Here is a 16108-nt window from a genome sequence, read left to right on the forward strand (position 1 = left end):
CAGGAGAAAAGGGGTGTCAGTTTATTACATGCATACTCACTGGGGTTCCACAAAGTATATGACTCCAAAAAAGAGCGGATGACTGAAGTTAATATAGTATCCTAAGCTACAGAAAACAATAAAGGCATGGATTTGAGGTGGTGACAGGTTATGGGAGGTTGAGGGGAGGAAATGCATGGAGAATAAAGGCTGTCTTGATATGCAGATTCTCTCAGGTAGCAGTCCTCAGCAAAAGAGGTGATGTGTTGACCTTCAGCCTCTTTTCCTCTGACTTTATCTTTCCGGTCTGATGAGATTATAGGGAGTGGGTTTATGACAGATTTTTCTTTTATTCTCCTCTCCTCTCCTCTTTTCTCCTCTCTTCTCTCTTCTCTTCTCTTTTTTCTTCTGAAGGAACTTCCCTATGTCAGATAAAAGAACTTCAGAGAAAACCCATCCCTGCATTGGCTGCTCCCCAGGTGCTTTGCAGTCTGAAGTCCAAAGCAGCATATATTTTGGGATATTTTTTTCTGAGCCCTGACAGTAGCCACTAGGTACCTATGTCATTTAAATTTAAATTCCAATTAATTAAAATTAGATATGATAAAAATTCAGTTTTCCAGTCATAGTAGCCACATGTTAAATTTGGCTAGTGGTTACTTTATTGGACAGCATAAATAGGAATATTTTTATTGTTGACCTAAAAGGAAGAAGCTGAGGCCAAATTAATCTAAGTAGAAAGTTTACTTGGGCCAAGCTTGAGAATTGCAACCCAGTAGTACAGATTCAATTGGCTCTGGATGTATACTCCTATTAGCAGTAGTTACAAGTAGGTTTTTAAAGGGAAAGAAGAGGCCATTCCTAACTTGTTTACTAAGAATTTACATTAAAGTAACATAAGTTATTGATTGGCTATACATCCTTCTTTGTATCACAAGTTCCAGAAACATGAAGATAATGAGTGAGACAGCTAGTCAGAACTGAAATGCCTTTAAACAGCTGCCCTTGGGCTCGGGTGTAGAAGGTATAGCTGAAATCCCATACTCACGTCTCTCTGAGCCTGATTAATTTTGAATACCTCACATATCCCAGACTGCTCTTAGCTATTTTTCTTTTCTTATCACCACTGTAGAAAGTGCTGTTGGGCAGCACTCTTCTAGAGAATGAATTAATCAAACCTTGAACAAGCCTTTTTTACAATTTCTAAGTATGCCATTGAAAGAAACTATCACCCCTCCATTTGCTTTATTTCCAAGTTTTGGATATTTTTTCAAACAAAGGAATCTTACAGATATCCTTTTCTATCTTCTCCACCCTTTCCTTCTTTTAATAAAAGGGAATCAGAAAACAAGGATTTGCCTTACACTCACAAAAGGTATTCATTCCTCACTACTACAGAGTTTAGCTGTGTTTTTGAATCAGTTCTGTTCCTTCCATCGAGTGAACCAATTTGGACAAATACAAAAAGTAAGAGATTCTATTCTAAATACCTATATTTTAAAATGTGGAAACTGTTTATCCTTGTATCTAGGTCATCTTCAGTCTTCAGATAGCAAGAAGAAAGGTACCAAGATGTAGTCATTATTTTACATAATTATTAAGTCATATTTTGGCATAGCAAGAGACTTTGCAGTTTCTTTTCATAAAAAAAATGTCTATACTTTTGAAATGTCCTCTATGATGGTTTGGAAACACTTATGTTATTTTTGGATCATGATACTAGGTTGCATCTGTGATTCAATGATCTCGTGTATGTGTTTTTCAGATGTTCAACAAATGGCGATTGACTGGCTCACCCGAAATCTCTATTTTGTGGACCATGTCAGTGACCGGATCTTTGTATGTAATTACAACGGTTCTGTATGTATCACCCTGATTGATCTGGAGCTTCACAATCCTAAAGCAATAGCAGTAGATCCAATAGCAGGGTAAGAAATTCTTTATAGTGTTTGTTCTAAAAAAGTTTGCATTTAAAAAGAAAAGATTGAAGTATGACAAGTGTTGTTGTGGAAAATAAGACTACAGACTTAAACTTTTTAAAAATGTTGATTTTAACAACTGTATCGCAGGAAGCAAAAAAGGCTATAACTCACCAGGCAGAAGCTTAACATTTTAGGTTAAGCATATTTTAGGTTAAAGAGAGGAAACTTTTTAATGCTTAACAAGGAACTTTGTAGTTAGCAAACATCAAGGATGCTACTTGAAGGATGTACTGTTGACATACTTATATCCAGCATAATATTTAGGATTTACAAAAGGGGCACAACATATGTTTACCCGGGTACTAGTAAAACATTAAGAATATCTTTGTTCAGATTCTCTTTATGTTCGGTGACTGTTGATATGTAAACCCAAATATTATTACAGTGTTATGAATTCCTCATCAGAATTCATCTTTCTTTTTTTTAACCTCCCAAATTCTCGAACTACTTTATTGGTTGAATAGAGACCCTCTGACATTCTTTAGCTAATAGGCTCATTAACCTTTTTACCACATTTCATAATTTGTAAAAATATAGTCATAAAATGTTTACATTCCCATCATATTTGCTCCTATGATTAGAAAATCAATACAGGAATTATGCTCTTATTTTACAAACATGGTGGTATTATTAGAAGGCAGGAGCAAAACTCAGTTCTTTCAGCAGTCACCATTGGACAAGGATACTTGCAAATTAACCACATAGTGTACCACTTTATTTGAAGGAGCTGTTATTTTTTGTAAGATGTAAATTGTAGCAAAGATTTGAAAATTGAAATGCTATCCTTGTTATTGTTTTAATCGTCCTCAGGCAGTTCAGGCTGAAATGTCTGATGGAACATATCCTAAACTGCCATAAGCCCCCATTCAATAAATGGGAAAATATTTACTGAAGAAACAGCTGTCATCCATATGTGGACTTTTGTCACTCGTTACTTAAAGTCTGATTGAATATTAAGATGCATCATCACAATAGTTCTGATTTTGACAAGAACAGCTTGCACGTAAGAACTTTGCTGGGAAGGCTGTGTAATATAATTCTTGAATGTGGTTCTATTTGTACTTGCAGCAGATGGTTACTTGACTCAATCTGACTGCAGTGATGCTTCAAAAGACATTAGGAAAAGAAGTATTTAAACTGATTTGTTTGGGTTGTTGGATAAGGGTAGTAAGAAAGAATTGGAAATTTACAAACGCACTAACAACATTCTTTTGGCATCCTGTTTAGAAATATATTTGCTTGCATGGTTTTCCCTGGATGTGATAACTGAATTTCAAATTAGCCTTTAGACAGTCTTGTCTGTCAAATGTTAAGAGTTGAAACTATAAAGCTGTTGTGTTTTCCCCATTTTTCTACTGCTCTTATCCTTCCCCATTCTTAAAAACAAAGATCCAGAGACCCTTTTCAAATAAAACTGCCAATCTGAAATATATGGGAACACCGTCTCCCTTTCTGAACAACAATATATTTTATGTTCTCAGGTTTCCTATTTCTCCCTGTCATTATATGAAAGAACCATATTTTATCATTTTGTCAAAGGAATTAAGAGTAGAAAACCCCCACATCGTTTTCTCTTATTCTCTGCTGGATTCCTTTGGGTCTCGTAACTGTTTAAATGTAATTTTGTCATGTATCATTTATCAGAATAGGTTCTTTGGAATTTTTGTTTGAGTTTGTTCTGTCTCTATAGCACAGTTTTTCAATCATGAGTCATAGATATCAGAGAAGGAAAAGCTTGGCTTTTTTTTTTTTTTTTTTATAAATACAGGCCTGGTTGGCACAGAACACTTTCAAATGTATTCTACCTTTCTCTTAATATCAGAAATTTAGTTAGGATTGATGTGATTCTATCTAAGAACGGAACAGAAGATTTTTTCTTTAACTTCTACATTTGGGCCTGCTCTAGAATAATTTGAATAGGTTTTGGTTAGAAAAACTGCACATGACCTACTAAACGGGAAATGTTCTGCCCCTAAAATTTCTCCTAGGTTTTCCTAATTTTACAGGATGATACATCTTTGGCTTTGCCTATTATAACTTCTGTTCAAAAAGTGTCAGAATGTATTCATAATCTGACCTAACTCCTAGAAACTTAACCTTCATAGGTTTTAAAATGGAGAAAAATTTGCCTTACCCCCAAAAAGGCTACCTGGAGAAAGTACCTGTTACTTAAGCATACTGTTTTTTTTGGAGACAGAGTCTCGTTCTATTGCCCAAGCTGGAGTACAGTGGCACAATTTCATCTCACTGCAACCTCTGCCTCCAGGGTTCAAACAATTCTCCTGCCTCAGCCTCCCAAATAGCTGGGGTAACAGGTGCCCACCACCATGCCTGGCTAATTTTTGTATTTTTAGTAGAGGTGGGATTTCACCATGTTGACCAGGCTGGTCTCAAACTCTTGACCTCAAGTGATCCTCCCACCTCGGCCTCCCGAAGTACTGGGATTACAGGTGTGAACCACCGCACCTGGCACTTAGGCACATTTGTGACTTCATTTTTCTCAACCTCCTATTCTTTTGTTGCTAAGGACTATTGAAGAAATATAATTTTTTGGTTCTTTTTTGTTTTGTTTTGTTTTTAGTTCTCCGTGGTTTGAATACAGATTACTAACTTTCTCTGGACTCTCATCATGACTTGAGCCAAGCTCCAGTCCCAATCTTCCAAGAAGAGATTTTAAGTCAACCTTGTTTTAATTCTTTTAGATTTTAGATGTGGACATTGACTCATTAATTCAGGCTATTTCCCAGAGATGCTTCTAGAAATTTTCTTCTTCCTTTCAAAAATTTTTAGCAACATTTCCTTTCAATAGTTCCTTGGAAAAGTTTCCAAGATTATTTCTCTATAGTCATTAGAGTTGGCAGGTAGCATAGAGATCATATTCCAACCAACATCAAAAACTGCATTTCTGTCAGATGGTGATTAGGTCTCTGCTTCTTTAACGGTTAAGAACTTGATGCTGGAGTCAGTCTCACTGAGATCAAATCCTGGCTCCAGCAGTTACCAGCTGTGTAACTTTGGATATTTCTTCTGCCTTTGTTTTCTTATCATAAAAACGTGCATTATGATAACCCTGCCCTGCAGGGCTGTTGAAAGGATTAGATAAGGTCAAATACATAAAGAACTTTAACAGTTTGAGTTGTGGAATATGTGAAGTTTCTTCTTCATTTCACCACAATGATAATTACTAATACTTTCAACACTTATGATACCATTATGAATAGAATAATGAGACCAATATTCTACCCCATCAAAGATGACCTTTTTCTTTTCAGCCGCAGTCCTTTCTACTACAAATCCTTCTAAAATTTCATACAGATTAAATCTATTATGTAATAAAGTGTTGAGAAAAAAAAGAGAGAAAATAAGAAAAAATAAATGAAGCGTAGCCTAGGAAGAAATAAAGATGAAGGGTATATAAGGTGTAGGAAGAGAAAAGTATGGAGTACCTTTGAGTATGGGTATGTGGACATGGAGGGGGATCTTTTTTCTTACCCATCGCTACGCTCTGGCTGAGGCACCTATAATAAAAGATGTATTGATAAGAGAAAAGCATACAAAGGTATTTGTAAATTTGATGTGACATAGGAGCTATTAGAAATGAACATCTGAAGTAATGGAAAACCCTGTGTGTGTGTGTGTGTTTAATGGAACATTTGATGAAATGGATAGCTGTGGAGAAGTACGATTCAAAAAAAGGGGTATAATCTAATGATAATCAACTGGGGGAGACTTAGTGAGGGCTGTGTTTCCAGTTTCTTCTCTGTGTCCCCATGTTTTCAGAGACATGGAAGCTCATTTCCTCCGGGTATAGAGTGGGCTCCTCTCACAAGAGGTTCTTATGACCTACTTCAGAGAAAGGTCAGATAATTTGTTGATGGCCTGCATCAGGGGAGAAGGGACATCTGCTTCTGCTGTTTCCTCAACTGCCAAGGTGCGAGATTTGGGGTTAGCATGTCCTTTGAGGACACCATCACAGAAGACATAACAGAGGAACAACCTTATTCTAACAATTGATGTTAAGCAAGATATATTTGGATTACTTTCAAGGTCTTTCAAAAGATAAGAGTAAAGAATAAAATTCTATTGTAGTTATTTTTGTCTGTGGAACTGCATTTTTGAGCATGACACTGCTTCAATATTAAACCATTTAGTACTGGGGTCTATTGAGGATTGTAACTGAGGTCAGGGGTGGAGCTGGTCTACAATTTTGTTCCTAAGCTGTGGCCCTCAGCTCTCTACTAAAGTAAAATCATCACCCTAGACTTGAGACAGAGTGCAACTCACTATGAGTGTAAACTTGTTGCTAAAGTATTCTACAAGAGGAGATAATTAAGTCTAGGTGTGATAATTATTAGAATATTAGAGTAAAAGTAAATAGATATTTTAGTAAAGGTACCAAAGTTGGATTTAAAATTTTGAGAAAATGTATTTTGGGAGACTTGGAGTACCATTAGTAACACTCAAGTTCAAAAGAATTATGTGAGGTGGCTAAACTGAGGGAGGGGGAAGATCTCCTTTGTTAAGTAAAATAACAGAAATTAAATATTTCCCAAGGACACTGTATACCTTTTTTCTATGTAGGATAAATCTTTTGACTGGCAGAGTGAATAGCAGAGTGATCTGTAGGATTTATTTGTGAACCCATCACCTCATGTCAATAATAAGGGAGAAGGGTGTTGTCTTTGTTCTATACACGAACAGGACATCTGCCAGGAGACGGGAGAGTGAAGCTCATCTCAGAAGTTAAATTCACACAAGAATGATTGACAGTATTGAATAGTTTAAAAAACCCTTTCCCATCACCCACTTGGATCCTTATTGAAGCTAATAATGACTGAGAAATTAAAGACTGAATTAAAGTTAACAGCTATCAGGGAGTAGGACTGACTAATGAAACTCTAATCTGGATTGTTACGTGAAGTTGGGAAGGTAGCAAATGAAGTGGATTTTGTAGCAAGGTCTTTGGGATAGTTAGCAGGTTTTCTATTTCTGTTAGGTGGCGCTCCCTGGGCAGGCACAGGTTCCAAGCTGAAACTGTCACTAACTAATGCACTTGCAGTAGGAAATAAGTGAAAATGTTACAGACGTTTGGCTATTAAATGCCTCAGGCTATGTTTGGACAAATTAAACATAGAGATAGCTTCCCCACCCCCAAACACTATGTATCACTTCGAGGACCAAGATGGTCCTAAAGCTGTAATGGGTTTGAACATCATAAAACATTTAAACATATGACCCTTTGTACTTTTTTCTCCCCATAAATATATCCATCTTGGAAGGTAGTGTCCTCATCTGTGATTCTTGACTGCCTTAAACTTTTAAAATTCTTATTTATATTTTGACAGGTTGCAAATTGTGAGTCCTAGCTTTTTTAAGGGTAAACAGCCCCCTACACATACCTACAAGCAACTCCCCCTGTAACAAAAGTTGATTTCCTAACTTCTTAACTACTTCTAACCAGCTGTGACTTAGCTATCCACAATCAGATGCACATCCCCATTGTTCCAGGAAAGATCTGTTTCTATAAACTTAGTTTCCCTCCAAATTTTCTTGTGTATTTCTTTTCTTTAGGAGGAAAATCAGAGAAAAATGAAGACATTCCAATAGCTCCAATAATAATTCTCCTGAGTTATGTATTGAAATGTTGCAGCTTCTCTCTCAGATATCTGTGACTTAAAATTTCTTTGGAAAAAAAAAAGCTAATAAACAAAATGAATTGGTAAAAGGATATTTTGAGTTATTAGTATATGTTTGAAACAACCTAGTTCTCACACAGCAGCAGTACTCAGGTTAGCTGACCTCAGCATTCACCCGTAAGATGGGAATTATCAAGGGGTTATTTGCCCACTTCTCCTTTTAATCAATGGGTATTCATGCAACATAAGGACAACATCCCTAGGCTTATAAATTTGTATTAGTTATTCTAAAATCTACCAATGCTTTTTTATCTATCACCCACAGATTCAGTGGGTGGTATTATATAACATTTTGTTTCTTTCATCTCTCTAGATCCTATTAAATATCTAAATATTTTTATGTATCCCAATTCCTTATTTGACTCTCCTATCTTTTTTTTTTTTGGATGAGTAACACTTCCGGTGGTAGTTAAGTTCATGAATTAACTATGCAACAGCTATCTGCCTCTCTCAGACCAGTTTGCTAAGAGCTCCAAGAAAGTAATCCCTTATCATTTCCCAAATTCAAGTTCCTTTCAGGATTTGTTGATGTGAATAGGCAAGACCACATGGGTGTGAAAGTATGTGTTTCCTGGTCTGCACTAATTTGGACTGAACTTAGTGATTCAAAGGCTCATTCAAAGGTATAAATTCATGTTAGCTGTTTTATATATGACTAAAATTCTTCTCATCAATTACTTTTTTTGTTAAGGTTCAACCTCTTTCCAAATTCTTCTCTAGACCTTTCTTCAAGTGGCAGTTCATGGCTAGTATTGCCGTTGGTTACTGTCTCTTTCAGTTATAAATTATATTTCTATTACAATGTGCTTAGCCTGGGAATACAGCAGGGGAACTTGGAGTGGTTTGTGTGCAGTGAATCCTTTAGTGGAAATGGAAGGCAAATCAATTTGACTCTCACTGTGCTCTTTGACTCATATTATTCATAAAGTCAACACAATGCAAAAACATTCCACATTTCTACTTTCTCCCTTTGCCATTTTTTTTGTTTCTTTCTTTTTTATTCTGTACCTTTTCAAAGTCTGTTAAACTTCTCTCTCAATGACTGAACGCACAGCTCTATTTCTAGTGTTCAATGCCTTTCCCATCTTCTAGTCACTACCTCTAAGGATTTCTTCTCTGAATTCCCACTGTTTAACGCTGTCCACTTGAACAGGTAAAGGGACAGAAAAAACAACTACATGCCGCCTAAACGATGAAAGAATTTGTCACTTTACTTAAAAATCTACATTGAGGACAGTCCCAGGGTTGGTTACTTTAGTAGATTAACAATATCATTAAGGACCTGGGTTCCTTTTTTTTTTCTACTTCTTTGCTCTGTAATGTGATCTTTAGTGTATTCTTTTCAGGCTAATTCCTCTATGGTAATAAGATATCTATTGAAGTTCCAGGAATCCTGTGCGGAAACACGATATTCAGTTGAAAAACAGTACTGTTTCTTCCTTAAGTGTACAAGAGCTCCCAAATCAGACATTCTCTCATGTCTTCTTGGTCAGAAACTGGAGTACACGCCCACCTAAACAAGACAACCACCTCGAATTAGACAATTTTTACCATTAACAAGTGAAAAGCAGAGGGACATGAGCATGAAGTTTGGACCAGGCTAATATAAAGAAAGAAAAATCATATTATGGAGTAACAGCATCCATTGCCACCACTGTCCTATGGCCATCTTTTGTCATCTGCTGCTCTTTATCTTTTCTTTGTTCTTCCCAGGCAGTGAAGGATCTTGTTTCACATAGATAAGCCTGTTCAAAATGTGAACAAATATTATTTGTTCCAAATCTCATTTCCTCTTCTAAGAGATCTCCTCCATTTCCTTTTAGCCAAGGTTGTTTAAACTTCTTCTGAGGAATATTTTCTAATCTCTTTTCAAGACAAATGATAGGGTTTTGTTTTGTTTTGTAACATTTTATAAAATACCGATAAGAGGCTAGGGTGGGAACATTCTGGATAACACATGCACACCCCTGTTTTTATTTTTAAAGACATAGTTTAGGAAACTGATAGCAGGTTTTATTCTGTCATATTCTCCAGCACTTTTGGAAGCTATATGAACATTTCCAAACCACTTGGGTAATATTCAGTAAGTCATTGTTTCACTTATAAAATGAGTCTCGCGTGGCCTGAAAGCTTTCTTACTCTCTGCCAGAGAATAGCTTACATATTTGAAGTGTCTGTGCCAATAGCATAAAAGAATAATTTTATATTTTCAAGTAGTTTACAATTATTTCTAGTTGTTTTTTATATGGAGTTCTATGAAAACAAGAAGCAGATATGAGCCGGTAGTACTGTTTTTGAAATGACTGTACATGGACAACATTCTTGTATCACTCAGGTGTGACCAGTGCATCAAGGGTAAATAACATGAACTCTTGGAGTTATGCAATAAATATTAAATATTATAATGAGAAGATACGGTTATTCTAGTTTACAAAGAGCCCCAAACTTTCCAAACAACAAACAAAATACTAAGTAGTGATTTCTTTGAAATTCTGAGTTAAATAATGGATCAGGCACAAAATGTTATTTTCAAAAATTGAAAGGATCTTGGTTTGTAAACACCACAAAGAACAAAATTAAAACAATAAAATAAATACTTGACACCATTCTGCTTATACATTACCACTCTTTAATATATAACATAAATTTGAGTTTTTACTGTAGGCTATATAATTACATTCAACTAAAAAAGAGGAGAAAACCAACATTCAGCTTTTTTGTTGTTATGATTTGTTCTACTTGACTGCTGAGCCTTGCGGGATATTGAACCAAAATTTATATGTTTCCCTTGAGCCAGACTCTTAGTGGTTTGACTTGCAAGAAATTGGCTTGACTTTAGGGTTAAGGGGATGTTTTTTGATGTAAATTGGTTTCTTCTCCAGATGGTGATGGTGGTGGTGGTGGTGGTGGTGGTGGTAGTGCTGGAGGTTGTTTTTGTCATAGAAAAGGAAAAGGCAAATGTTAAAGGTATTTGGTCTTCTTTTGATTTCAGTGATAGAATTGTCTTTATAGGAATTGAGGTAAAAATTGTGCAGAGGTAAACTCATGAACTACAGATAAAATGTACCCCAGTGGAATGTTAAAATAATGCAATGCCTTTTGGTAAAAACAAAACTAACTATTTTGCCTTTGCCACTGATTTTCATAATGATTGAATACAGTCATGGTAACGTCATCCACAACCAAACTATTTAGGAAATCTTTGTACTTCCTAAATCTGGTTTAGTGAGACATAAAATGAGATTTAAAAGAAACATATGAAGAAAATATTGCTGCCTTCTGAAAGTTTTCAAGCTAGTTCCCCAAATGGAATGTAGCATTGGGAATCTAAATTTCAACACATACCTAAATAATTAATCTCATAAATTCAATCTGGGACCTGTCTAAAGTATTTGGAAATCTACAATGATCAAGAAGCCTCCAAATCGATAAGGTTTCTGATTCATTTTCTGCAAACAAAATTTTTTCTGTTTTATTTAAGTTATTTAATTGAATAAAAATTTCAGTGTATTCACATAAATTTATTAATTAAATTGACTGCATAAAACAATTATAATTTATACAGTGTACACACTAAGCTTTGTATTACTATCAATAGAACGATCTCATAACAACAGTATTTAGTAGGCTAATGATAGTTGCTTTTATAAAGTCTAGATTTTTGACTTAATACAATTAAATTATATTTAACATTCATACATGAGTCCAGCAAGAGTGTTATAGGTTGATGGGAAGTTTTTCTCTTGTCCATCAAGGAGTTATTCAAGAATCAAGGTTCCTTTCATTTTATAGCTGTAGAATCTCATAGGGCCTTGGAATACTCTGCTCCCAACTAGCAGAAGAAGAAAAATACTGAAGATATATTTACACAACTGGATGCAGGTCAATGAAGAAAATTTGTCATCTGGTTAGGCAGTTCCTTGCCCATGACAGCATCACACTATGGAAGTGAAAGGATGCATTTCCAAGGAACACTTGTTCATTTCTGCAAAATCTTCTCTCCTGCCTACCAAATATCTAAATGTATCTTTTCCCCCATAGATAGAATATACTACATTTAGGTCAAAATACAGGAACTCCAGCTGACTTGCAGTCCTCTCCCTCATGCCCTTGTATAGTTCCTTTTGTACAGCAACCTAAGAACCAAAAGGCTCAAAGATATCTACATCCACTGTCCTATCTGTATAAAATATCAAAAGACTCTTGTTTAGAAAATGGAAGACTGGGAAACACTCGGTGGCCGTTGGTCCAGAGCCAGGTGATGAAGGTGAAGACCTTCTGCTCTGGCAGTTGAGAAGTCACTTGTTAGCCTTATTCTTTTCTCTGTAAGGTTCCCCATTGTCCTTTGTTCTCTTTAAGCTATGCTTCCAATAGGACGTTCTTTCTAATCTGTGGTGATCCACACCACACCTGAAGTTGGCAATGGAGAGTATCTTCCCCCCTGGGGTTCTGTATTTTATAAACTTTTTATTCCCTTTTCCAGTTTTAAGATATGAAGAGACAAAGATTCTGTAAGCTACACTCCTGGTTTTTGAAGTTACACATTTGTTTGCAAATTAGTAGAATTTTGATTTGTTTCCCATTAGTTCTACAAACCAATAACCGTATTTAAAGTTGTATTCTAGAAATGATCAAGCTCAATTTTTTCTTTGCACTTCACCCCCTTGGCTTTCTCTTTCAACTTATTTATAGGTGGTTGCTTTGAGGTCATCTAAAATAATGTTTCAGAGTAAAACAAATAATTTTTGTCTGAAGGCTCACTCTATTTAATTGAGAAGTCCTAATTTAACTTTTGTTGCTTAAAGCATTTTCAGTATTTTCTCTTACTGTTCAGGTATTAGAAGCATTAGAATGTAGAAGTTTCTATTATTAGAAGTATTAGAAAAGTCTGAACCTGGGAGCCCCCAGTTTGGACTTGTTCTGTTCACTTTCAGTTTTTGCTTTATCCAGCTAATTCTTCTCTACACTCATTTCTTTTGTAATATCTTGCCCAAGTAATCACATAGTAAGAAATGCAACTATTAATATTGTGCTTTCAAACTCATTTATTTAAATGTGCAGGCTCAATACACATTTCCTTTTCCTGCCAAGGTATAGCAAATGATATTACTTAACCAAAGATTTTTTAAACCAAATATTTTAATGTTGGTGAATATTTCCATTTTCCATTTACAGTTACCCAACTGCTTGCCACCTTACTATTAATGGAATGTTAGATGGTTTAGGTTTTTATTAAAGCAGTATTGTACTTGTGGTAGCAACTACAGTATTAGTTTGGTAACACTAGCTTCTAGAAATTTCAGTGGATTAACATATTTATTTTTCTACGTCAAATTAGAGCCCAATGCACATACTCCTCATTATCAGCCAGTTTTTCTCCAGGTAGATGGAGGCTCCTTCCTTCTTGTGACTCCTATGTCTTTGGTTTAAGAATTCTCTGATTTTGAGCAGAGGTGAAAAAGAGATGCATGATTAAAAAAATAATAATAATTCAGCTCAGTGGTGCCATACATCAGTTCTGCTACATTTCAGTACTTATATCTAGTCACTGGGTCATATATCAAGCCAAAAGACTAGACAATATGGTCTTTATCTTAAAAATAGTCAACCAATACACATTTTGGAAAACGCAGAAGGAGGACATTAGTTTCTGATTGACATGTTTGTCTCCTGTAACTGTAACCACTATGTAATTTTATTTCTTTTTTTCTTTTTTATTTTTTTGGTAACAAACAAAGAACAGGTTAGCATCTCAAAGCCTCTATTTTAAAAGACATCTCAAATTGGGTGGGGTCATCTTTTTCAAAATCTTCTTTATAGTCAAAATTCTGTTTTATTTTACCTAGAATGAGTCATTATTAGATTCATTTTTTTTCTCTGAGATACTTAGGAAACCAAATCATCTATTAAAATTTTGTTTTGAAAACATAATCAGAGAAACAAGTTGTATTAATCTGTTCTCACACTGCTAAAAAGAACTACCTGAGACTGGGTTAGTTATGAAGAAAAGAGGTTTAATTGACTCACAGTTCTGAAGGCTTAATGGGAAGCTTGGCTGGGAGGCCTCAGGAAACTTACAATCATGACAGAAGGCACAGGGGAAGGTCATCATGTGACCTTCTTCACATGGTGGCAAGAGAGAAAGAGAACAAGGGGGGAAATGCCACACACTTTTAACCATTAGATCCCATGAGAACTTACTCACTATCATGAGAACAGCAAGGGGGAAATCTTCCCTCATGATCCAGTTACCTCTCACCAGAACCCTCCCGTGCAACATGGGGATTACAGTGTGACATGAGATTTGGGTGGGGACACAGCCAAGCCACCTCATTGTGCCACTAGCTTTTGTTGTGGAGGGAAATGATGGATATCTGAACATAGTCAAGTTTATGTTAGGGAAAATAATTGGAAAAAGCAAAACTGAGATGGTTTATGTGAGAATGGAAGAGGGATGTATGGAATTAATATCATGAAAATATTTGCTGTGGGATGTGCACTACTTGAGAACAAAATTGTATTCTTCCTAATGGATATTTTGGGGCTTTTCATCAAAGCTCTGCAAATACTAGATAAGAATGGTAATGGCAGTGATGATAATGATGACAAAGAGGGCAATGACAACTACATCAATAATATCAGTGAAGGTGATGCTTACCTCAACAAAGCAGTAATTGAAACTATGGATATAAAGTGTGTGTGTGTGTGTGTGTGTGTGTGTGTGTGTTTTAAAGCATGCTAAATTTAAAGAGAAATCTCTAGTTTATTCCAGAGGGAATGATACTTTAGGAATCATTAGTCACATCCCAATAAATAAGACGTAGGTTTGGATAATTGAAAATAAGGGAAATTCTAGTTAGAAAATAGAACTACTGAATGAAAGGTCTGCCTTCGTTAGATCCTCTTACTTTTTGGATCGATATATGTTTCTGTTATTCAAAGGTAAGTACTCACATAATATAAGCAGATATAATAAATTTCAGGTTCCTTAGTAGAGAAAATCTATTTTAAGTCATTACTGGTTTTATAATGTCCATTTTTCCATAGACATATATATATCAGATTCTGTTTATCAGCCAGTTTAATATTGTATGATTTAAAGAAAGATTTTGTATATTTTCTTAAAATTAATTACATTAAGATAAAAATAGTGAATAAGCTGTTGATAGTGAATATCAACAGCTCATAAAACTTGTTTGGTAATCTATGGGATTAAAGGCTAAAGTATGATTTTGATTAAAGCCAAATTCTCTTTTTTCCCAAATGATATAAGAATATTCATTTTAGCCAGTAAGATTATGAGTAAATGTAAAGGATCACAGTTCCTTGCCTCAGATACCTGTAATTAATAGCATTTTTCATAACATATCTGAGCTGCAGCATTTTCTGGAAGGTGGTCTTATTAAAGGTTTAAAATGGGAAGAACATTGCATTACATCTTTGTCATAAGGAATATTCTGAGGGTTCATGTTGTAGAAGTATACACAGGCCAGCTGAGACCACGATATAATGCAATGCTTCATGGAGCATCCTGCCCTGCCTCCTGCCCTGGATGAATTGATGGTGAATACTTTACATGAAGTGCATAGAAAGCTCATCTGTGCTATGTGAACTATTTCATGATAAAGGCTATTTCATTGAGTATCTTCTCATATATGATATCGAGTACCCTAGAACATCTTTTCACCTTGCCATCATTTATCTAAACACTAAGTGTTTTGTGTTTGGAGAAGTGGAGTCAACGAACTAGTTTTGCATTACCTATCTTTTTTGCTTTTCACTTTGTGCTGCATCAGAATGTGAATTTAGAGTTCTGATTGGGACAATTTTCTTTAAGAGACAGCCAGAGAGAAAGAAGGATAATAATCTGAAAAGCAATGCTACTGACTGTTTATTTTAGACCAGTCATTGTCCAGAGCATTTCTTCCACATTGGTCCCTGCAATCTTCACAGCGTTTTTTGTGAGGTATGGCGTAGTATCATTCCCTTTTAAAGATTAGGCTTGGAGAGGTGTAATTACCTATCCACAGTAAAAGAGCTAGTAAATGTTTCAATCAGGATTCAGACTCAAGCTATGTTACTCCACAGCCTGCACTCTTACGCTGCTATACTACAGCCACAGTGAGTCGGCTTGAAGCTGGGAGGTTTTATGATGAAAGGGCTGGAGGTTTTGTGGTATTTTAGCATTCATCCAGAAGACTGCGTATCAGCCTGTGGTAAATGGCACTTGACAATATGCAAAGTGAGAATTTTATACCTTAGTATGGGACAACTCTAAGTTTGTATCGACTCCATGAAGATGAATAAAAATGACACATAGAATTTGGTGCTGAAAATTTAAAGGAAGAAAATATATGACATTTTGGGACAGTAAAACTACAGAGAAAATTAACGGTTACCAGAGAATTGAAGTGGGGAAGGGGGAAGTGATGAATAGGTGGAGTACTGAGA

At 35.6% G+C, this 16108-nt stretch overlaps 1 protein-coding gene across 1 annotated transcript in view; it reads left to right on the forward strand.

Moving 5' to 3' along the window:
- The window catches only part of LOC108532435 (low-density lipoprotein receptor-related protein 1B-like), a 614569-nt gene that overhangs the window by 83593 nt on the left and 514868 nt on the right, over window positions 1-16108 (forward strand). Inside the window, 1 exon segment of the mRNA XM_017876508.1 lies at window positions 1745-1907. Within this exon segment, the coding sequence (XP_017731997.1) occupies window positions 1745-1907 (163 nt within the window).

Source organism: Rhinopithecus bieti, unplaced genomic scaffold (genome assembly GCF_001698545.2).
Source record: "Rhinopithecus bieti isolate Rb0 unplaced genomic scaffold, ASM169854v2 scaffold_10356, whole genome shotgun sequence".
Classification (NCBI taxonomy): domain Eukaryota; kingdom Metazoa; phylum Chordata; class Mammalia; order Primates; family Cercopithecidae; genus Rhinopithecus; species Rhinopithecus bieti.